This window comes from Sander lucioperca, chromosome 3 (assembly GCF_008315115.2).
Source record: "Sander lucioperca isolate FBNREF2018 chromosome 3, SLUC_FBN_1.2, whole genome shotgun sequence".
NCBI classification, from domain to species: Eukaryota; Metazoa; Chordata; class Actinopteri; order Perciformes; family Percidae; genus Sander; species Sander lucioperca.
In genome coordinates, this window is record NC_050175.1 from 13072159 (window position 1) to 13097017 (window position 24859).

Here is a 24859-nt window from a genome sequence, read left to right on the forward strand (position 1 = left end):
GCTGTAGGAATAGAATAGCTGATGCTGCAAACATTGATGCTGTCAGTGAATGGGGAACGTACAATATCGAGACCAATCTCTCTATTCATTCCCTTATAATACAACCAGAAAGGGGGGATATAATGGGTTTAATGTGATCAAAGAATTGCATTAATAGAGCCACATATAATCACTTGAGCACCTTGGTCATTGATGTGTATTATGATGTGGCTTAGGGACCTGGGAATGTGAGAATAGAATATTTCAATATTTACTACTATTTACTATACTATCTACTATTTTTTATTAACAATTAGGAAAACGTCAGAGCCATATTGCTTGTCTGAAAAGATGTCTGAGTCTCAGGTCCTACAGAGGCCACCCTGCTAATTGTTCCCTTAACTAAAACACAACAAAACAAAACAATGTGAAGTTTAGTCAGTTATGTAACTGCCTTTTTATTATGACTTCAGCCTACTAAAACTTCAGAGACCTTTTACCATTTGTCCTTTATGCAATATTATGTATATAAATCCCCCTCTCATTTCTCATTAAAAGCATTTCTATTATGCAAAGCACTTTAAGCTGCTGTTGTTTTGTATTAACTGCAAGTGTTGTGGTTTTACTGTCCTTCAGACTTCATGTGCTGCAACAGATACAGATATCAAGAAAATAGTATTGAGGCATAGTTTTTATACTGTGCACTTTGATTTCAGTGACTGGCAGTGACTACATATTATATGAGCACAACACATCTCAAGTTATGTAAATCAAATACAAACTTTATTGAAGTCATAGGTGCTGTGAGGAAAACATGTATATATGTATTAGGAATCACTTCATCACCAATCATCTTAAACTGTATCATTGATCAATGTTTACAGCCCACAGTGAATAGACTATGAAGGCATACTCTACATAGGCTGTTTTCTGCAATTTACTATGATCAAAATTACTACACATGCTGACTCCACAGGCAAGAAGAAATCACATCCTCAAAATGTCATGTATGCTATTTCAGAACAACATGACAACAAACAAAGGATGAATGCTAAATTGTGGTGTAATTCTGCTCCAATCAATGAAACGCAATGCTGTCAATTAAATAAAATGAGTAATGCTGTTTATAGAACAAAGTCATGTCTTTCAGTATACTGTTTCTAAAGTATTTTACTAATTTGACATCAGTGTTCTCCCTTCTCTCTTTGATCAATCTCCCAGGGTGACTGTAACCTACAAGGACTTTCATTAGTGGATGATATAGTGCAGTGAATCAGTGAATGGTATTGTGAGGTGTGCTTTCACCATTAGGCAGCCCGGATTAAAGCCAATGTTTTGTATTATCTGCCTCTGTAGCTAGAGATCAGTCAACTGTAATTGGCTGCTCTGTGGGAACCATTGTGTCCTTTTCAAGTCACAGCCTTTCTGTCCTTTACGAGAAAGGCAAAAAGAAAGAGGGAGGGAGACAGACAGATAGATGAGGCCAAAAGAAGTGAGTCATAAACAGCATTCTGACTTTAAAAAGTTTGCATCCCATCTTTACAGCCATCTTAAATTACTTTTTATCATGCTTCTTGTATCGTCATTTGAGTACAAAAAATATAATCTAGGGTAAAGAATCCTCTCTTTGTTGCACAACGGATGCTCTACTCTTCTGATTGCCAAGGACATTTTTGGAAATGAGTTTTTTTAATGGATTTTCGCACCTGTATTGGCAAGGAAGCTGGTAGTGGTCTTGCTGCTGCCGTGAAACCCTATGAGGAAACTACTTAAGGCTCTATTGCGAGCCATTACAGATGTCAGGTCTTTCACTTCACTCGCTTGCACTTCAGAGATCTATAAATAGGACACCTCAACACCCATAGCAAAGCTTTGACGGCTTAATGTTGAGGTGCTCAAATCCACGTACTCCAGCTGCCTCAACCTCCAGGTTGTAATTTCTTCCATTTCTTCTTTTCTTTACCTAGTTTTCTACATGCTTTACGCTGCACCCACACCCATCATACCCAAGACCCTTATGAAGGAGCACCCTGCAGTGCAGTCCTCGCAAAGGCGGACTGACCCACTTAAAGCCTTATGCATAAGCAAGGATTGCTTTATGTAATCTAAATGATTAATTTATAATGTTTACAGAATGCCAGGCTTCTCTCTGGAAGTCATTAGCATTATGTGCTGCTGCTGAGTCTGCCTAGACTGAGCAGAATTGCAGGGAAGTAAGGCCCTCTCACATTAGCGGACTGATACACACTCAAGAGTGTCTGGTCCCTTTAACCCATTAACAATATGATTTGCATAACAACCTTAGTCACTGAAGGGCAGAGATGTGCCTCAGTTCCATAATTGAGGCCGTTCTTTTAACTGAGGTAATGGTTTAGCTTTTTTCTCATACAAAGATTCTTTCACATCATCTCCTCTCAGTCAGTCCTTTGGTTTAGGGTTCATTACAGGTTTTGTACAGTATGTCTACAGTCTGTTGTGTCAGATGTATACTGCTACCTGTAATAATATGTGCTATAAGGGCTTCCATCCTGTTTCCCAGCAAACTTGTACATCAGAACCTTTAATCAAGACTTTCCTCTCAGTATCCATATTCACCATCCACTAAGAATTGATCAAGCCTCAAGCAGATACCAATCAGCCAACTATAGGGGATTTTTTTTATTATATAATCAAGTGACTTAGAAAAGAAAGGAAAGGAACTGTATCTTCAGTGTTTTGTTGAGAAGACAAGGGCCTGGAAGCTTTTCCGCTCACCCTTAGTGGAGTTTCTACATGCTGGGGTTAAACAGTAATTGGTGAGAGATGGTATGAACTTTTGCCCAATAATCAGACCAAATTGCATTCATAGGTGAAGAATGAAGTATTTGAATTGCTGAAAAAACTGTAGATGTGGGCAGCGATTCAGAAGTCGGGACCAGGCTGATAGCATCTCACATTCAGTCAGTGGATTCAAACAGGCAACGTTCCAGCTACAATCACAAACATATCTAATATGTATTGGTTATATTTATTGGTTGTTTTTGTCATAGGCTCAACAGAAGCCCTGAACAGAGTTGCGATTGTTGCACCACCTCAGAATGCAATAGTCGTGCTCGGCCGTCCAGCTGTGATGGAGTGTATGGCACAAGGCCAGCCGAAGCCACTGGTGTCCTGGAGCAGACAAGGTAACACTTGCAAATGCTCTTCGTGGTTCTCATCCTGTTTGTATTTCTTTTTTTACTGCATCTGTCACACGTTCCTTATCTGTGTCTCGCTCTCTAAATATCTGTCTCTCACACACCAAGAACAAAACATTAAAGGGGTGGTTCAGAATTTTGGACATAGGACCTCATTTCCAAGTTAGCCAGTGTGTTATTTATCAGTGGACAGTTTTCAACACTTTTCATCCAGTCCTTCCAGTCCAGAGTTCGCTGGTGCTAGGCTAGCGCAAGTCAACAGTATCTGCTAGCCTGCCATTAAAAGCAGTCTTACACACTCCACAGTACACCCGAGGCAAATAAATTATAACGCCTGTAGCCTATGCTACCAACTACAGGGAACAAAGTATAACTATTGCAATGCGATGCAAGGGTAGTTTTATTTCTAACATTATTTTATCAACAGACATTTACATCGATAGTCTGGCGTTATAATTTATTTGCCTCGGGTGTACTGTGGAGTATGTAAGACTGCTTTTAATGGCAGGCTAGCAGATACTGTTGACTTGCGCTAGCCTAGCACCAGCGAACTCTGCAACTGGAAGGACTGGATGAAAAGTGTTGAAAACTGTCTCCACTGATAAATAACACACTGGCTAACTTGGAAATTGAAAATGAAAATTTTGAACCACCCCTTTAACACATAGGGCTGGGCAATAGGGAGAAAATCAGATATCACGATATTCTTGAATACTTCGATATCGATATTGCGGCGATATTCTAGGGTTGACAATTGGTGCTTTAACAAAATATCTTCACACTTAGATTTTAGATAAATACTCATCAGTAATGTGGACATAATGTCTAAGTGGGGAAAAGGCAAATAAAGGAGAACAGTCTGATAGGTTCAGAAAAGGACATCAAATTACTCTAATGCAGCCTTTAAAACCAGGAAAAGACAACACTTATGTCATATCACGATATTACAATATCCAAAATCTAAGACGATAGCAAGTCTCATATCACGATATCGATATAATATTGATATATTGCCCAGCCCTATTAACATGTCAGGATAAGATTTGCGTACCTGTGGCTGTAAAGTTGTTGTTTTACTGATGATAGCTGTCTCCTCTCAACTAGTCCTCCCTTGTTTTTATTGTGTGTGAGTTATTCGTTACATAAGATCATATGTTACTTTGATTTACACCTCCGTAGCGTTGACACACACACACACACGCACACACGCACACACGCACACACACACACACACACACACACACACACTTGTAGTCCTGGTGGGAATGATGTCATGTGAAGCTTTTGGAATTCCTTCGTGCTGTGCTTTGGCAACATCTCTGCAATTTGTTTTGAGTCAAGTGTTGCATCTGAAAGTCTTCCCCATTCACTATTAACATTTCACTTTACAGGGAATTCTGCAATTCAGAAAACTGCACTACACTACACTACACTATTCAGGTCATGTGCAATGCAAAGTGGTAACTGGTGCTTTGTCACTACTTTCTTATTTATGTTGCATTGTGAGATAATTCATTATGTAGGTGATGATAATTTTCTGTAAAGCATCTAACAAAATGGCGGACAAACTAAATAGGGTCTATTAAGTGAATAGTGAAGGATTTTACACAGCCTAGTTGTGTGCCAATGCAGACACCTCAGTGAACCCAGACTAAAAAGTCACAGAGCCACCTGTTGGTCAGCTTGTGGAATTACAGGTCAAATGCTCTGCTGCTCAAAGTGCTGCCTTTAGTGCTGTTTCTCAGGCAACTGAAAGCCTGAGAAATGATCTCCACTTTTCTCAAGACCAATCTCTTCATCTGTATTATCTAAGACTGTCCTGTTTTTTTGTTTTGTTGCTTTTGTCTTTGATCAGATGGAAAGCCTATTTCCACTGATGTGGTCGTCCTTGCAACAAACCTGGTGATTAGAGACACAAGGCGTCACCATGCCGGTGTTTATGTCTGCCGGGCCAACAAGCCCATGACCAGAGAATTTGTTGATGCTGCTGCTGAGCTGCATGTGCCTGGTAGGATATGTTTGTACAGTATATAATGACAAATTAGATATTATAGACAGAGTAGGGCTGGGCAATATACTATATCAATATGTGAGGCTAGATATTGTCTTACATTTGGGATATTGTCACAAGTAATATGACACAAGTGATGTATTTTTTTGGTTTTAAATGCTACATGACAGTAAAGTGATGTAATTTTCTGAACTTACCACACTGTTCTAGCTGTTCTGTTGTTTGCCTTTACCCACAGAGTCATAGCCATGGTACTGGTGATTATTTATCAAAATCTTATTGTGTAAATATTTTGTGAAAGCACCTACAACCCTACAATATTGCCGCAATATTGATATTGAGATTTTTTCCATATTGCCCAGCTCTATCTGAGAGCTGTTTTAGCTAAGACTAGTCTCTGTCACCAGCTTCCCCTTAAGTCACCAAATAATTGAAGGTCTGATAGTGCTGGAAAAGAACAAATAGAATAATTCTACTGTTTTTTAACACTTATTCCTATCTATGTAGTCCCCTAACTTTATCAAAGTCCAATATACAATATTTGGGGTGTCCATTTAATTGTATAGTTCAAATATAATCAGTGTCCCCTTTATGTCGGAGCTTTGTTCCCTACTTCCAACAGCCCCTCCGGTGATTCTCCAGCCCCCAGAGACAGCGTCCCTCTCCCGGGGAAACACAGCCAGGTTTGTGTGCAACAGCTCTGGGGAGCCTCCTCCAGTGTTGCACTGGCTAAAGGACGGTCATCCCATCAAGACATTCAGACGGGTAAAGACCCAAAGCCCTGGAGTCCTGCTCATCAACCAGTTGGCGTTGGAGGATGCAGGCTACTACCAGTGCATAGCAGACAACGGGTTAGGCACGGCATGTGCCACTGCCAAGCTGACAGTCATTGTGAGGGAAGGTCTGCCCAGCTCTCCTCGCCACCTGTCTGCCACGCCCTACTCCAGCACATCTGCCCTGCTCATCTGGGAGAAACCCGAGTATAACTCGGACCAAATCATCGGCTATTCTGTGCATTGCCAACGCGCCGCAGGTTTGTCTCTGTTCATAAGTGTGTGAAGCCGTGCAGCATATGTGTCCACATTTTCTTTAAAAGAATGTGATTTGAATATTGTCATCTGTTTCAGGTTCAGATAATGTGGAGTACCAGTTTGCAATGAACAACGACACCACAGAGTATCATGTCAAAGAGCTTCTCCCCCATACTGCCTACACATTCTTTGTGGTGGCTTACTCTCCCATGGGTGCCAGTCCGCCATCCCTGCCTGTTACCGTAGAAATGCTGGAGGACGGTGAGTAATCAAACTAATACACATGTAAAATAAGGCCAGCCTTGAATGCTTCACAGACTCACAGATCATAGCATGCCAGCATTTTTGCTCCTCAGGCTTTTAAAGAGACAATGATTCATCAGTATCATCCGTTCATGAAGTTTAGTTTATGTAGTTATTAGGGCTGTCAAACGATTAATTTTTTTTAATCGTGATTAATCGCTGAATTTCTATAGTTAATCGCGATTAATCGCATATTTTATCACATGATTAAAATTCTATTATTTAGCATTTCATAACTGTTGTACAAAGTACATATTAACAATGGAAAGCAATTATTACCAGTGTATCTTGATTGGGAATCAAATGAATGCAAAGAAAGTTACTTTATGAACTTCACTTTAAGATTTGTATTTGTTATTATTTATTTACTGTAAACAAAAGAAAGATGTGTGAATCTGTAATTATTGCACAATTCCTCCAAGTACCTAACTAAAAAACAAAAAATCCCTATCCTTACCAGAGTCAATATAGTGTGCAGTAACTTCTAAATAATGTTGATTACTCACTCACGTCCAGTGATCACCGGTTAATGAAACAGCGTTTTCAGCACCTTGCAGCAGTTCCAGTTGGGCTGCTTTCTGTGTCGTACAGGCTGTGTATGCATGAAAACTACTGTCCCCCTCGACTGCAATGAGACGGGTCAGAACATGCCAACCGTAGTACGTCTTTAAGACCCAAGTCCTCTACGATGCTGACAGGTCTGCAGTTAGTTGCCACCCGTTTCGCAAGAGCTGTAGTAATTTTTTGGGATTTGGTTTCATGAACAGGTCGGCAAGTAGCACTCTCCAAAATACTGCTTTGCCTGAGTGGGTAGCATGCTAGTGGGTAGCATCAACTTGAGTCACGTTAATTAGCTTGTAGGTGGTAGCTCAAGGTTGACATGCTTCAGTGATATTTTAATTCGGCTTTACACAATGTGCATATGACTTTCGACTTGTCTACTGAGCCGTCCGGGAGTTTTGGAAAATAAAAAGCGCCATTCAGAACTGTGTTGCTGCTGTCTTTCTCATCATCCCTGCAGACTGTAGCTGCAGGAAGTATCACAGCTTGATGATAAGTAACGGTGCGGCAAAGGGTCAAAAGAGTAGCCTGTTAGGCACAACACAAAGCCGAATGAAGTGTAAAATAAATTAATAAATGCCGGCATCGCGATTAACGCTAATTAATGCTGACAGCCCTAGTAGTTATTTAAAAATGTGTAGTGTAGCTCACTGTAGACTCAGCTGAACATTTTTTTTAAAGGTTCACTAAGTATAGATTAGTTATAGACAAAGTGTGTTTTACAGCTGCCCAGTAACTGTGCAGATCTATAGGAAATGCCATGAATGTGTATCATCAAACAGTTCAGTATATTCTTTTATTCCCTCCTGCAGTGCCAAGTGCACCTCCTCAGCTGTCTATAGCCAGCACCTCCCCCTCAGACATCAGGCTGATGTGGCATCCATTGTCCTCCCAGAACAGCCGAGGAGCTGTTACCCGCTATCGAATTGAGTACAGCACTCTGGATCAGGGTGAGTAAGGCTGCGTTTACATACAGTCAGACGGTCGTCAGGCGATCCAGCTAAAACGCAGGGCTTCCCAAACCCGCTCAAAATGTTGAGACGGATTCAACTTTTGGAGAAACGCAACCCAACGTCACCTTGAGTTGGCCAATCATGTAACCACGTTCAGACTTGTCGGTCCATTTTAAGGCAGTGTGAGAGTCTTGTTTAGTAAACAGGAAACATCACTATCTCTATCACTGCCACAAGAAAGTTTTAAAAAACTATGAGGGTAAAAAACGAAACACAAGCACTAAACTGCCCAGGAGTTTCTGTAACAGCTGACTGTTTCCTGCAACAAGCTCGTCCGTCCGTCTCTTTTCTTTCTTTCTTTTCTTTTTGAAATTAAGCTGCCTTCAAGTGCTGTCGAAAATGTCGAGATCTATAAACGATCTCACCGAAAACAATAATTGTGAAATATAAAGTCTACTTGTGCTACATTGGGGGCTTAAAGAAAATAACATGACGTCAGACAAATGGGCCATTTCAGTGAAACTTTCATTACGTACAACCCTGAATCCCGAGTCATTTTCTTTGGTCTATGCGTGCCCTAACCCCTGCTAGACTACAAGTTGACCTTAACTGACAGTAAAAGCAACATTTACAATTTACTACATACTAATCCAAAGTATTTATCATGTCACAGTAACCACTGAGAGGGAATTGTGTGTTTTGGATGTTATTATCATACTGTCAGTGATGTGTCATTGTTTTTGTTCTTATATCCACGGCTATCTGGAACTCTGTGCTTGCCCGGTTGCCTGGAAGTACAGCCGCAGGTATACAAAAACATATTTTTAGTTACATAAAAAAAAATTCACGAATATTACAGTACAGACATTCCTGCTCTTACGTCACAATGTCTGTTGTTGCTATTTAGAAGCCGGTGAGCCTCAGTGGTCGAATGCAGGGGCCATAAAACGGTTTCATTTCCTTTCAAATTCTTAAAGTGCCCATATTATGAAAAAATCACTTTTTCTGGGATTTGGGGTGTTATGTTGTGTCTCTGGTGCTTCCACACACATACAAACTTTGAAAAAAATCCACCCATGCTCTTTAGAGTGAGATACAGTTTCTGAATGTGTCCTGCCTTCAGTCTCTGGGTGAGCTGTTCAAAATCGGCACGGCTTGTGACGTCACAAGCCGAAACGAGCAGGCTAACCGCAACCATTAGCTCGTAGCGTTAGCGTTAGCATGCTAACGCTAATGCTAGCATGCTAACGCTAGCATGCTACCTCGTTCTCAATAGCAAAGTACTGCTACAACACACACAAGTTCACCATAATCTACAAAAGAACTACTTACATGTGCGCCCTCATTTAGAAGTCTCCCAGCTAATCCTGCCTTGTAACTGACCGAAGTTGTAGAAAGAGCCTTTCTTTTACTGTCTATGGAGCTAGCTAGCTGACATGATCTACATCTGAGCTACTGAGCATGTGCAGTGCAATCAGAGATAGTACAGAAGAAGAAGAAGAACAGAGGTCTCACTCTGTAGCTAAAACAGAGACCAGCTGAAAAGAGGATCTGCAGCAGTGAGAGAGAGTGGTGCAGTACAACAAAAAGATGGTGTTTTTTGAAAATTAAACCATGTAAACCTATTCTGGTACAACCTTAAAATACAATTATGAACCTGAAAATGAGCATAATATGGCTGCTTTAACAATAAAAGTCCCTGCTTATTTTGTTATTTAAAAGCTTTTATTATAAAGCAGCAAAAGCAGGAAATGTTGGGTCTTCATCAGCAGTAACTTAACACAATTCCTATAAGCGAACATGAAACGTAAAATAATGCAGATATAGAAACTGAACTTCAAACCACAGACATTGAGTTAGAAGCTTCAAAAGTATTGAGAGCTGAACACACAGAGACTTTAAAACATCTTTCTCTCCTGCACAGTTCCCAGCTACCTGTGGTAGACATCCTTATTTTGGCACACATACAGACTGTTGGCAGTGCTTTTTCATTAGTCATCGCACATTTCTAATGTATGATTTATGTGAGAGTAACAAGCCTGCCTATATGCAAACGGAAAGGATGTACGTGGTTATTTGCATATAGAGCGGGGAAGTGAGATCCGATCACAAGTGGTCACTCAGGACGCATTTGGAGACACATTCTTCTGCCAGGTGTGAACACACGTACTTTGAGCTGTCCACTTGATCACTCAGGACGGATTTTAAAACCAGGGGGAAACTCTCTCACAAGTGGGCTAAACCCCCTCTTAAAGAGTAATCGGATCTCAATGCGTCCTCAATGCCTCCTGGGTACATTCACACCTGTACTTAGAGCTGATCAGATCACTCAGATCGGATTTTAATACCAGGTGAAAATGGGGCTCAAAGTTGACACACTCTATAATTCAGGAGATATACCCATCTTAGTTTCTTTACAGAAGTTATTCATACAAAAGTACAAGACAGCCTACTTACAAATGTTATGTTTCTGTACTGATAATACTTAAGATCTTAGAGTGCAGAGGCTCAGAAATTTGCATGATAGGGTTAAAAATATTATATAGAAAGTGTATGTATTATTATTCTGAATACCGAGCTCACCAGAATGTACAGAGAGATTAAGTTCACTCTGAATGGACTCATTTTCATAACATATTTTCCTTGAAAGACAGTAATATATTTGAATGAATGGAAAACAACACAGTAAAGAACATTTAAAAAAAAAAAATCCTGTGTGATGCTTGTTATCTGTTGAATCATCAATTATATAAGCTGTGCATTTTTTCTAAAGAAACATTCAGAACATCATACTGATTAGATACTCCATAAGTAGATACATATATGTGAGTGTTGTATTGTGTGTTCCCACAGTGGACAGTGTGTTCTCAGTGGAAGTTGGGGGTAATGAGACTCAGTTCACACTCAGAGAGCTGCAACCCAACCAGGCCTACCGGCTGAGGATAGCAGCTGGGACAGGCGTTGGCTTTGGGGTTCCCTCTGAGTGGGCTCAGCACCAAACATTAGCCCACTACAACCACAGCGACCACAGCATGGGTAAGGAAGACACCAGACCAGGTTCACACTAGTGTTGTAGTATTTTTGAAATGACGTAGAATTCTGAGAGCTATAATCCATTATCGAGAGAATAAACTATCAGTAAAGTCAAGTAAAAATGTACTTGATGAGAATCACTTGTTTCCTTACCTTGCCAATCACATCTTTCCATCTTGTACTTGTCGGTCTTGCTAGCTTGAATTTTGATAGCCTTTCTAGCATTGCAGCCCTCTTGTTTCTTCATTGTTGCCAAATGTTTGAAATTCAAATTAATACAATTCATAGATGTTTTTTTTTACTACAGAGTTACATAGACTGAATGTGAATTGCTTACCATACACGTGGAATATGACGTCAGCTAGTAGCAGCACTATGTAGATTTAGACAATGATCTTTTCCACAAGCAACAGGTGGAAATGTAGCAGAAGTCTGTTGGTTAGTGTTATAGTATCATGTGGAATTCTTGGTCATGTCATTTTTTTTTCCATTACCATTTGCATACATTTTCAGTGATCTTTGCCCCAACTGAGCTGAAAGTCAGAGCCAGAGTGAAATCACTCAATGTGACATGGCATCCCTCGCCCAATCACACACTGGTCTCTGGTTACAAGCTGTCCTGTCGAGAGGTGGAGGCTGATGAATCAGCCAATGAAAGGACAACACAGACCCACACCACTAGGCTTGGTAAGAGGGCCAGGTATCATCTCCTCACCAGGCTGGGTAAGTTGTTGACAGAGGCCTCTTCAAATGTAACTTGCTTTTAATACAGTAGTAGTCTGCTTTCAACTGTTCATTGTAATTTTTCTAACTTTGCATTTAGCTCCCTTTGACTAAATTTTAAATCAAATGAGTCCCACTTTGCTTTATAAATATATTTCATAAAAAATCTGTCAGCTATTTTTGCACACTTGCAGTAGGTGTAGCTTTTGGACAGCCTCGTTCTATTCCGAACAAGATAAATGCTTTTTTTACAGTGTCGACCCGGGCCAAGGTAAGGACTGAGCCCCAGTGGGGCTCACAATCAACCAGTTGAGCTACCAGGGCGCCCCTCACAAGCACCCTTTCTTTTGAAAAAGACCAAAAATAGACAGACACCTCTCATGAAAGGCAATTAAGTCAAGTCTTTGTTAGTCTTTGTAAGTTTACTTATAAAATATATGTATACAGCATACAGCAGTTTTCATTATTGTCTCTCTCTCGCTGTGTGTGTGTGTGTATGTGTGTGTGTGTGTGTGTGTGTGTGTGTGTGTGTGTGTGTGTGTGTGTGTGTGTGTGTGCGTGCATGTGTGTGTGTGTGCGTGTGTGTGTGTGTGTGTGTCTGTGCGTGCGTGCCTGCGTGCCTGCGTGCCTGCGTGCCTGCGTGCGTGTTTGTCAGTCCCTGACCGGCAGTACGAGGTGAGAGTTTGGGGATTCAACAAGCAGATAGATGGAGCAGCTGCTGTGTGGAAGGGAAGGACAGACAAGGCCCATGACAAAAGTAAGATTTATCTTACTGTATGTGTGCTTGTATACATAAATTAATTAATTAATGAGTGTCTTGTGTGTGTGTGTTAAAGCATCATCGCTGCTCCTTCCGCGCCCCCCTCCATTGCCCCCAAGCAGCATCCAAGCCATGGCCAACAGCTCCACCTCCATCTGGCTGCGCTGGGAGAAACCACGGTTTAGCCACGTACGCATTATTAACTACACAGTGCGCTGCAGCCCAGCAGGAACCACCAACGCCTCCCTGGTTTCTTATTACACAAGGTCAGAAACCAGCTTTGACAACAGAAACTTAATCTTTTTATGTAATGTTTAAGACATAATGGCCCTGGATATCTCAACATTTGAACAATACTGCGTCCTGCATAACTTCCTTTGTATTCATGTTTACATCGCTTATCCCATTTAACAGTGTAAGTGAGAGAACACATCTTTTGAAGCATGATGTTTTAATTTGTTCACCAAAAAGAAGCATTCTTAAAGCACTCTTTATTTGCGTTTGAAGTCTATAAATTGCTTCACTAAATACAAGCTTTTAGTTTACATTTTCTGCTAGAAGAACCAGAAGGGCATTTCTCTTTAGGTGACATGTTTCCATCTGTAGGAGCACCTTAGCCCCTGCAGTTCTTTACACCAAACAAACCAACACATTTTTAGTGTTAGTGTAATAAGAGTTCTATTATCTTTCAAGTTGCTTCAAGAGGCTCTACTATCATTTATATGAAGCACATTGCATTGATTTTGCCCTCTCACTTAAAGTGGAACTACTACTCTATGCCTAGTCTATATCAACGACATTTCATTTCCACTATGGTTACTATGGTTAACTGCTCTTTAGATCTAATAATAATAATGATAATTTATAATAATAATAATAATAATAATAATAATAATGATTTATACTGTATTAATCATGCAAGGGAAATTACATTGTAAATCCAGACAGCTAGTTAGACTATCTGTCGAGAGTTTCTTTTGAACGTAAACGTTCCTACATGTAACAAGTTATTTCCCGAGGCTATTGCACTGTTGCTCGGTCCCAAGACGATTGTGATTGGTTTAAAGCGTTGTAGAGAAATTCCTCCACAGCGCTGTGGATGAAGGTCTTGCAATGCAAGACTACTCTATGCTTATATCCCTCCTGTTTTCACCATTCTTTGAATGTCATATTTATTCAAGAATTATCTTAAGTAAGGATATGGAGTTCTTGGGTTAAAGAGGTGTATAAATATTCACAAAATAATAGGTAGGGTAGGTAAAGGTAATAAAGAGTTAACAATATAAAGGTAATACATATTGTAGCCTAGAGCGGTCCAACAGGTTGTACAAACTAACAAGACTAAATTGAACAAAGTCAAAAGCGCAGAATACAAAATATGCAGCACACACTCAGGACTCTCCCGTGTTTGTGTGTTGCAGCTCTGCTCAGGAGATACTTCTCGGGGCCTTGAGGCCCTTCACCCGCTATGAGCTGGCGGTGCAGTCTAATGGAGTGGACGTGGTTGGACCCTTCAGCGGCACAGTGGAGGAGTCTACCCTGTCTGACCGTGAGTCTCGGCTGTGCTCCTGTCAGTGTAGTCAGTTAAGTTTGTATTCTGTTTTAGGTTTTAAAGAGCCAACGGTTAAAGTCCCTGAAGATATTCCTGTAGGAGTTTGTGGCCTTTAAAACATTGCTTGGTATTGTAAGCATTATATTTGATTTTTCATTCATATTATTAACTTTTTAATTCTTTGTTTATTTTCTGAAAAACACTTTGTTGTCTGAAGGGTGCTGTATAAATAAAGTTATTATTAACAGGTGCTGGCATCCTGACACTCTCGAAGAGCTATGCCATAGGGAAAACACTTTTTCTTTTTATTTAATTGGTTAGGAAATACGTTAGCAAACTCACTCACGTATGCACTTTTTTTTCTTTTTTCATTCACTTGAAATTGATAAATGAAAACACTCCTTGCGCTCACAAACTTGGCAGTGCCCTTGAGCAATTCACTTAACCCTGAACAGCTCAATGGGAACTACACTGTGCCAAAAAAATTAGAAGAGTGTAGTTCTGCTGGGCAGCTACAGTACTAGGTGTAGATGTGTGTAAATATGTGGGAATGTGTTTCGAATGCAGGATCAGTGAGCATTTTCTGTTTGACTAAAGGTCAAATAAAAAAGCAGGAGGTTAATTTCAGGGGCCTTATCCTTTTAAATTAATTTAAAATCAACTCAAAATAGCCTATAGTTATTACAGACCCTAAAAATGTTACCCTGTCTACTCCGGCTGCACTGTCACCTGCCTGGACCTGTGCCGGAGGCTCTCCACCTTCACCCGGACATCGCCTTCCAGCCCCGCCGGAGATTCACCGAGGGTCCCGCTGGAATTTCAACCACAACAGCTCAACAGCAATAAAGTCCATCTGGTCCAGCTCTCGTCGCCCTCCACGCTCCACCAACCGGGCTGTCGACCACAGCGTGTTAGCCCGCCTAGCTCGGTCGGCTAGCACAACCACCAGCTGTGACAACACCTCACTCAACTTTGCTCTGCTTAACATCCGCTATGACAGGCAAGGGACATCTCATCCAGGACTTCATTTCTGATCATAAGCTAGACTTTCTTTGTTTAACCGAGACATGGCAACAGCCCAACGACTTTTCTCAGCTGAATGAATCCACTCCTAGTGGGTTTGTTTACATATGTCAACCCCATGGCTCCGGCCGGTGAGGAGGTCTCGCGATAATCTACCGTGAGGACATATTCTGGACTTAATCTGCTGCTCTGGTGTCACCCTTCTGACCTTACAGCTGATGAACTCCCCATAACTGTTGTTGTAAACTGTTCATTTACAGTGAAACTCACACTCTCCATCTCTAAAATACCACGCCTTATTTCATTTTGGAATATAAAGAATATGAACCCCGCCACTCTCACTTCAAGTATCCACTCCTCCTGCCTCCCTGACACTCACAATCTATCCACCCCCGATGATCTGTTCTCTCATTACAACACTGGACTCCATAATATTCTTAATTCCCTTCTCCACCCCTTGGTTCACCCCCGATCTTCGTCTCATGAAAGCCAAAAGTCGGCAGCTTGAACGTCTTCATAGAAAAACTGATCTCACTATTCACAAAGAAATGTACAATAACCACATCTTACGTTATAAGGACTCCATTGCTAGCACCAAAACCCACTACTACTCCAATATAATCACTGCCAACAAAGGAAACTCCAAGACACTGTTTTCCCTACTTAACAATATCACCCAACCCCAGGACTTTCTCCCCCCTCACTTGTATACAACCTCCTTCTGCAACTCCATTATGTCCTTTTTCACAGAAAAAATAAAGAACATCGACCAGCACCTTGGATCAATCCCTCACCTCAGCATCTCAGCCGACTTTCACCCATCCACACACTCATTCTCCTCCTTCCAGCTCCCCGATATTTCAGAAATCACAGAACTCATCCAGAAATCCAAGCCATCCACTTGTCAACTTCACCCCTCCCCACACAACTTGTTAAAGCCTGCCTTCCCTCCCTGGTCCCCCTCATTTCTGCTATCATCCACTCCTCTCTCACCACTGGAACTGTCCCTACATCCTTCAAAACTGCTGCCATTACCACTATTTTGAAAAAACCTGGTGCCGACCACTCCAACTTCAACAACTTCCGTCCTATATCCAATCTACCCTTCATTTCCAAAATCCTTGAAAAAACAGTTGCCTCTCAACTCCATTCTCACCTATCCCACAATAACCTGTATGAACAGTTCCAGTCCGGTTTCTGCCCACTCCATAGCACTGAAACAGCACTTATCAAAATCACCAACGACCTCCTTACGGCAGCTGATTCTGGACTCCTCACCATCCTCATCCTCCTCGACCTGAGTGCCGCCTTTGATACCATCTGCCACACCACCCTCCTCAACAGGCTATCTTCCATCGGCATCACCCACACTCCGTTAGACTAGTTCACATCTTACCTCTCTGGACTCACTCAGTTCATTCAACTCAAGTCTTTTAAATCCATTCCCTCCTCCGTCACCTCAGGTGTGCCCCAGGGCTCTGTCCTGGGGCCCCTACTCTTCATCATTTACCTCCTTCCCCTCGGCAATATCTTCCGCAAATTTAACATTCACTTCCACTGTTATGCTGATGACACCCAGCTCTACCTCTCCATCAAACCCTCATCCACTCTTCCGCCCACCTCCCTTACTGATTGCATCTCTGAAATAAAAACCTGTTTCATCCAAAACCTCCTCAAATTAAACAGTAATAAAACCGAGGTTCTCCTTATTGGCACTAAATCCACTTTATCCGAAACCGACAGTTTTTCTCTCACTATTGATAACTCCTCCGTTTCACCCATTACATAATACATAACATTACCCGGTCTGCCTACTTCCACCTACGAAACCTCCCTTACCGCCCACACTGCCGCCATCCTTGTCCACAGTCTCGTCACTTCTCGTCTGAATTACTGTAACTCTCTCCTCTTCGGCCTCCCTCACAAATCCCTCCATAAACGTCAACTGGTCCAGAATTCAGCTGCCCGCATCGTAACTCGAACCCCCTCCATCCACCACATCACTCCTGTCCTCCAACAGCTCCACTGGCTCCCGGTCCAGTTCCGTATCCAATTCAAAGTCCTCCTGTTTACAATTCAAGGCCATCCACAACCTCGCACCCCCATATTTGTCTGATCTCCTCCAGGTTCCCACTCCCTCAGATCCTCTTCCTCCATGCACCTGTCTGTCCCCTCCACCCGTCTCACCGAGCAGAGCATTTAGCTGCTCCGCTCCCCATCTCTGAAATTCATTATCACCCCAACTCAGAAACATTGATTCATTCCCCCATTTCAAATTGCAACTCAAAACACATCCGTTTAAAACTGCCTATTCCACTTGATGTCAATTGCTCTGCCTCTTTCTGTTGTTTCTATTTTATTCTTTATTTTTATTTATACTTTTTTTGCTGCTTTTAAATGTCTTATATATCCCTGTACGGTGTCCTTGAGTGCAGATAAAGGCGCCTTTAAATAAAATGTATTATTATTATTATTATTATTATTATTATTATTATTATTTATAAAATGTGTCACATCATGTCCCTTGTCCCCTCGCTCTTGTACCCAGGTGGCAGGGACACAAGGTTGTCGCACAACATGTAAAATCCCCCACCAAGAAAATATACATTCTGCAGCTGTGAGGCCTCATTTCTGGGTTATAATTACTGACCCAGTCCTCTTCTCTCCTTTAGGGCCCTCAACACCTCCTGAGGAGCTGCGGCTGAGAGCTCTGGACTCCTCCTCTGTGCTGGTGAGCTGGCGCCCTCCGCTGGAGCCTAATGGTATCATCATCAGCTACAGGATCTTGTTCAGTGGCAACCTCAGCCAGCCTGAGCACTTGTGGGAAAACCTCTCTCAGGATGGTGGGTGGCATGACACGACTCTGAATTCACTGCACTGAAAACTGTTAATCACTGAACTTTTAGCTCATAGTTTTATTCAGTTCACTATGTCAACTTACCACTTTATTTTTAGAATCTTGTTTGATATTTATTTTGTTAATTCCATGCCTGAGTGAAGCTGTGAGTTACGATGGGCCTTGACAATGGTTCTCTGTCTCTCTCTCTTTCTCAGGGAGCATTACCAGTGTGGAGGTCCAGGGTTTGTCCAGTGACACTCATTACTTTTTTAAGCTGGGAGCATCTACTGAGGTGGGGCCAGGGCCTTATTCACCTATAAAGGATGTTTACACCCCCCTTCAGAAATATGGTTCGTGTCAAATAGCACATATATAAGTGACATAATAAAAGAAGTAACAGTAGTTTTTAGAGCAATGGTAGCAGTAATCATGGTTATGGTGGTAGTAGTTCAGTAAAGCGAGGTTAACGTGTGAATGGAAATTGACAGGAGTGAGAAGGAGAAAGGTTGCATTCTCAATGTCAGGAGAGTTTAAGGATGCACAATGCTTAGTGAGAAAGGGACAACACTTATCACTTTACTAGGGGCAGAGGCATTTCTGTGGCTGAGGGCTGAAATAGAAATTGACTACCAGGAAAATGAAGAGAAATTGTCACATCTCTCTTTTTTAATGTCTTTATATTCATTAAAAGGAATACTATCAATGCTACATAATTAATTGGTGGGTATTATTCCAACAACATGATTGCTAACTGTTATATTCGACTTCCAGTGCATATAAAACAGAAGTAACAGGTCATTTTGTTTTTGTTCTTTATTTTCATAATTTTGTTTGCACAAACAATTCTCACAAGCAGATATGGAAGGAGATAGTTTATAATAGTTTGACTTTTAGAATCCACTGAATAATTTATTGTGAAATGGAAGAGTATAGCATTGAAATATTTAACCATCTATCTGAATTTATGTAGTTGGGTCTACGTTAGGTTCCCTTCATTGAATTGTTCCTTAGGTAATTTAATGTGGTGTAATTTCAAAAACTTAAATGTTAAGTTTTTTATTTTTCATTGATGTTTAAGTTTCTCAAATTCTGATTTAAAGAACATTCAAATTTAAACCTCTAACTACCCAGGATACTCCTTCCTCTTGTATACTAAGTTAATGAGACGCAGAACATATAAATGACAGAACATTACCAGCCGTCTAATCAATTCCATTCAGACTTGACGTTTTTGAAATTGCACCACTTTTTAACCTTCTGGAAATGTCAAAAAGGAGAAATAAAACCTGACAAATTCAGATAGATGATGGTTTTGAATGTAAAAGCTATGAATTCTGTGGTATTTACATTTTTACATTACGTTTTCAGTAGTGGTTAAATTACACAATTAGGTATTTAGTTGCTTCTAAGATTCAAATAATATGGCCACTTTTGCTTCCATACGCAGCAACAAGCATATACCGAGCACACACACAGACACACACACCCTTTCATACCCATACACACACAGACACACTCTATGAATATCTGCACATTAAACTTTTCTGATGCAAAAAGCAGCGAGAATGCATTCTTGTTGTACCCAAATCCTAAGACAGAGTAACAGGTTTATTTTCTTCACATAGGCTGTAATAGTGTTGGCAGTATGCTGTGTGAATGGGAGTGAGATGGCTAGTGGGTGGGTGAGAGCTCCCACCATCTGTTTCCTCTCCTCTCTATGTCCAGACCTCCAAATATACTCAGCATAAATGAATATCAATGGAGGCCTGCTGTCATAAGTTGATGTTGCCTTATATCTTTATACTACTGTCACTTTAAACTACTTTTAATTAAATTAAATTAAATTACTTTTAAATAACAAAATCAATACGCCAAGTCTATTTACATTAGGCCTGAGCCAAATAGTTTTTCGAACTAGATATGTTATTATAATTCTTAGTATTTTTAGGATGGAGTTCTAGATATGAGCCAAATATAGCTACTAGCAACACACATGAAAACCAATATGGCATATTTCTGGGAGTGTCAACATCTCTGCAATGTGTCAACTTTAATTGTGTGTTGCCCTGATTGTTGTTTTGTGTTTGTTTTCAATTTCATGTTGTTTGATATTTGAACAGAGCTGGACATCCACGCAGTGACAGGCATCATAGTCGGTGTGTGTCTGGGGCTGATATGCATCCTCCTCTGCATGTGTTTCAGCTTTCGTAATGGCAAATCTAGGTAAGGTAACTCTACAGTATCAGTACTTGTACTGCCCCTACAGTATGCACATTTACTCTTGTTTCACTTACTTAAAACAACTGTTGTCTTACCAACTTAAAGCCAGATTAAAAAAAACAGGCAACTGTATTAACTGGCAGTCTTCTATAGTGCCCAACTCCTATAATATTCCTCTTATCTCTGTTCCTTATAGTGAGGTATCTGGTGGCCTGGACTCCACAGCTGTGACCCCTCAATACAGGCGAGGAGGCTGCCCCGTTCCCTCCAACGTGCCAGAGTGCAGCAATAGCCACGAGCTGGAGACACTGATGCCCCCAGGCAGCCAAGAGTCTGGTCAGCCGCTAGAAGAGGCCTCAGAGGAGCAGAGCCTGATGGCAAGTGCTAATCCAGGGGAAGGGGAGGATACTCCTGCACCTGAACCCAAGGTCAAAACCTGCAAGGGGGTAGCCTTTCTCCAGATGGGCCTTGGATACTCTGTTATTTTTTCACGTGTTGATAGAGGGATAATAGTTGTAATTTTGGTGCATCCACTGTCTTGCAGGCTGCTTGGAATGGCTCTGTGAGTCATAACTGGGCCAACAGAATCACTAGATACAGAGACACCATAACAGAAGACTCTCCAACACTCATTAATGGAGCTCTCAACAGGCTAATTACTGATAACGGCACGGTAAATGAACAAACTAAATTCAATCAATTTTAGCTATGAACCTGTCTCCGACAAGCAACTTCAGCTGTGGCATCACTGGGTCAAATGGCATTTCTACTGTTTGCTAAGCAACCCCCCTTTTAATAACTGTCACTATGCCTGTCAAGATTTCCGTTATTGCACGGCACATGCACATTTTACAATGGGGCATTGCATTGGGGCAGATTTACCACTTGAAATGTATAGTTATTCTTTTTTAAACAATAGGCCCATTTTCTCTTAGAAAGAGGTTAGCAAAAGCGGGGTTCTTATTTCTGGCTGCCGAACATCAATTGTGCTGGCCAAAATGACAACTGTCTTTGACAGATTTTATCAGGTAGAGCTGCTGTCAAAAAAACAGTCTCCGGCTGACTTTTTAATGTTTCCAACTGACTGAAACTCTGTAAAGGGTTCTAAATATGGACTTGATGGCTGCATATATGATATTGTGCTAAAGAAAATAGGCTGAAGTTGCATGTCCCAGGCAAAAAGCCAGCAAACGTAATGCTATTATCAGTTAACAATGCTAAGGTTGCTTCCCCAAATCCAATAAAAGAGAAAGCTAGAACTGCTAAACTTACCCTAAACTGTGATAGCAGACCGGCTTCCACAGAGTGGGAAACTACCACAAAATGGATGTGCTAGTCATGACTAGGGCTAACTAATGTGACCCTAGTTAATGATGTGCTCCTTGGCCCTGGCAGTAACATTTAATACAGTATGCAGTAAGCTAGTTAGTCAGACATGCTAACAGTTATAGCTTAGAGTTAGAGTAGATAAAAACACTGTTAATCCATTTTTTTTTTTTTTTTTACTTTTGCTTTAACTTTTTTTATAGGGGGAAACATAATTTGGATTATTAATTACTAAGCTATGATTCGCCTATCACTGTTCGGGGGAGGGTTTTAGCAAACAGCCCATTGTGATCATTGCTGATATCTATGAAAAGAGTCGCCATTACAGACTTTACATGTACTTAATCAAAAAACATTACATCTTTTAAGTGACCCAGGTAGATCAACTATTAGAACAACCTGAATTAACAGTGACATTGTTTTGTTGCAGGACTTAGAAGATTGTCTATGTACATCTGTGTGCAGTAACCAGGTGGAGGCAGAAGTCATTGTTCACTCAGAGCTGTCAGACCCAGGGAGGGAGAAAGAGGAGGAGGGCACCACCAGGGGACCCTCATTATCAGAGGACAGATATTCCCTTTTGAGTCAGCCAAGCCCACCAGGAGAGGGGGACACTCTCAAAAAACTATCACTGGCCCAAAGTCCCTCGAGTCATCCCTTGATAAAGTTGGTGGCTAATCACAACGGGGAGCTGCAAGGCACGGCAGGCATAGAGCCACAGCCGGACATGGGGCTAACCAATGGCTTCCACTCCCCAAAGACTGTGCATTCTGTGCTGAGGTCAGAGCATCTGGAGAATGGGGACTCCAGACACTGCCATTTGGCACCTGGGAAGGCCATCTCTGCAGGGCTGTCCCCTGCCCCCTTTGTCAGCTCCGGCTTTGTCCACTCTACCTCAGCAGCACACGGTTATCTGTGCCCGTAGCCCCTGCATGGAGGGCATCGACCCTTACATACACATGCAGACATCAGACTGATTTTCTTTTCTGATTTCTTTCTTTCTTTACATACCCAGGAACAATCCATAGGGATTACTTTTATGCACCTCATTATTGGATTCTTTTCTCTTCCTTGCAAAGTTTTTATAGGTACTTTGAATCCATTGTTTCATACGTGCATCTATAAACAGTATACATATACAGTATATTTTTAATAGAGTACTGTATACAGTATATGTATGCATTCACTAGCATTGCAACCATATTTTCCTCTGTTTTTTTCCCCCTGTCTGTAGGAAAGAAAAGAAAGATTTAACTTAACCAAGCAGATGGAACTGGATTGAAGGAGGCTATTCCCACTGTTGCACATGGCTTTGTTCCACTCAGGAATGAGAAAGCTAGTACATATGCTCTGAGTGAACATCATGGATGGAAGGATTGGAAATGCAAGCTTGATGGGTCTCCCTGGGCTTTGTCATGTGGATGCTACTTTACTGTAGCACTGAGGAATAAGCCTTAAAGGTTATCTGCACACTCTGAGAGTGCAGAACACCTGTGTCTCTCTCCAGCCTCCTGCTGTCTCAGGGTCCATGGTATCTCACACAAATTCAAACGGTCTCCCATAAACACACATTTACACACATTTTTCCTGACTGGAGTGTGGGGGTCTCAGGTGCCTAATTATTGTAGGTGCGTTTATAACCTCTGTATATTTCTATAGATGATTCTATTGAATACAAGTACAAACACATGTCAAAATGAAAAAGAAAAAACACTCAAAATGTAAAAAGATATGGAGTATACAGATTTGGTACTAGGCATGGGCCGGTTACCGGTTTCAAGGTATACCGCGGTTTGAAAAAGTCATGGTTTTAAAACCACTAACATTTTCTGTCATATGTCTAAGGTATGAGCTGTTTTTAATGAGTCTTCAATGACAGAAAGTGCACTTTAGAAATCCCTCTCCCTGCCAGTGTGCAGTGTGTTTAAAAATAATATTATTTTTTTTACCCAGACATTTAAAAAATAAAACATTTTAAAGCTGTAATTGCAATACCGTGAAACCATGATATCTCATACCAGCCCATGCCTATTTGGTACACATGAAGTATTCTTTTCCAAAATGTCATATATCCATGTGGTGTGATTTTGTAAAACAGGGACACTCAGTTGAAAAGTCATATGGTGGATATCTCATTTTGGAATCAAAGTATTTACATGTTCATGTTGGTATTGGTTTAATTATGTTGCTGGGAGAACTAGAGAAGTTGTAACAACAACCCATTTGTAGACCACTTCGGCTCCCAGTTAGGGATGCACCAATATACTGTGCCATTAGTTGTCATTTAAAATTTCCCTATATATGAAACACTATGTTTTTAATTCAAGGGGAATTTGAACTTGATATATCTGATTCCAGTTGTATGAGAACATTTCCACAATGCTGTACTCTGCTACAGTACCAGAAATCATTATACATTTCTGTATTTATCAGACAGGTAAGAAGTTTGATTAGAAAAAATAAATGAATGTGCTCCAATTTTATTTACATTGACCCCAAACCATTCAACGTATTAGTATCAGATTCAACTTATTCAATCAGATTGCTTTCCATAATTGACTGAGATGTGAAGCAGAATGAGTCAGTATTGGTTTTGTCAGTGTAAACGGGGAACTGGTGCATCCCTACTACTTATGAACAACACTACCTCATTTCTTTTCATAACGGTTTCCAGTGTGGTTTTATTAGTTGTATGTAACTAGCACCTTTTCAAGAACTTTTTCTGAACTTGTCTAATTTTACAGTCTTTGGTATTAGCAGAAATAATCGTCCGACGCTGACTGTATGTTCTTGTTATGTCAAAGACATGTTTGGCGCTTTAGTGCATTGCAGCTTCTTCTCAGATCTCTGAAGATTGTACCACTCAGTATTTCATAATTGTTAAAACCCTACAGAAAACATCAACACCCAGTTTCTTTGATACGAAGCGGAAGCACCTGAAACTTAAGTCCAGTCATTTTCATCCAATTACAGTTTTGGACCTGAAGTTCCAGTCAAAATACCGCCAACTATGGACAAGGAAAGTACACTTGTGCCACTTGCAGGCATTTCGTGTTACTACTACATTTTCCCCCATTTTTTTTTACAGGTTTTGTTTAAAGGCCATTTTATGCTTCTGTGTCAAATCGACGGCGTACCCCCGCAGACCCCTCTGCATCTACGCCGGACCCTACACCGTAGCCTGACGTGCACCTCTCGAAAAATGTAACTACATGTCACAGCAACGCACATCGCTCGGCCGTGGATGGGTAGCGTTGCATTTCCCCCGACTCATTTCCTGGTTCTCCTTCTCCATAAACAACATGAAATCAAGGAGATGGTTAACTTTTCCTGCTAAAGATTTCCCACCGTGGTCAGAAAGCACAGGGG

At 41.1% G+C, this 24859-nt stretch overlaps 1 protein-coding gene across 3 annotated transcripts in view; it reads left to right on the forward strand.

Annotated features, from left to right (window-relative positions):
• igdcc4 (immunoglobulin superfamily, DCC subclass, member 4) overlaps positions 1-24555 on the forward strand; it is a 54933-nt gene extending 30378 nt beyond the window's left edge. The window contains exons 5-20 of one of the 3 annotated variants that reach the window (XM_035999314.1): positions 3009-3143; positions 5011-5163; positions 5789-6199; positions 6294-6458; positions 7874-8011; positions 10868-11050; positions 11561-11770; positions 12426-12527; positions 12607-12796; positions 13952-14079; positions 17778-17948; positions 18160-18294; positions 20065-20167; positions 20361-20541; positions 20709-20837; positions 21921-24555. In XM_035999314.1, coding sequence (XP_035855207.1) covers positions 3009-3143; positions 5011-5163; positions 5789-6199; positions 6294-6458; positions 7874-8011; positions 10868-11050; positions 11561-11770; positions 12426-12527; positions 12607-12796; positions 13952-14079; positions 17778-17948; positions 18160-18294; positions 20065-20167; positions 20361-20541; positions 20709-20837; positions 21921-22415 — 3029 coding nt within the window. In that variant the 3' untranslated portion in view covers positions 22416-24555. Of the gene's footprint in view, positions 1-3008; positions 3144-5010; positions 5164-5788; positions 6200-6293; positions 6459-7873; positions 8012-10867; positions 11051-11560; positions 11771-12425; positions 12528-12606; positions 12797-13951; positions 14080-17777; positions 17949-18159; positions 18295-20064; positions 20168-20360; positions 20593-20708; positions 20838-21920 lie in introns of all 3 variants that reach the window. The other 2 variants (XM_035999313.1, XM_035999315.1) reach the window with 2 other exon arrangements.
• The last annotated feature ends 304 nt before the right edge of the window (positions 24556-24859 follow it).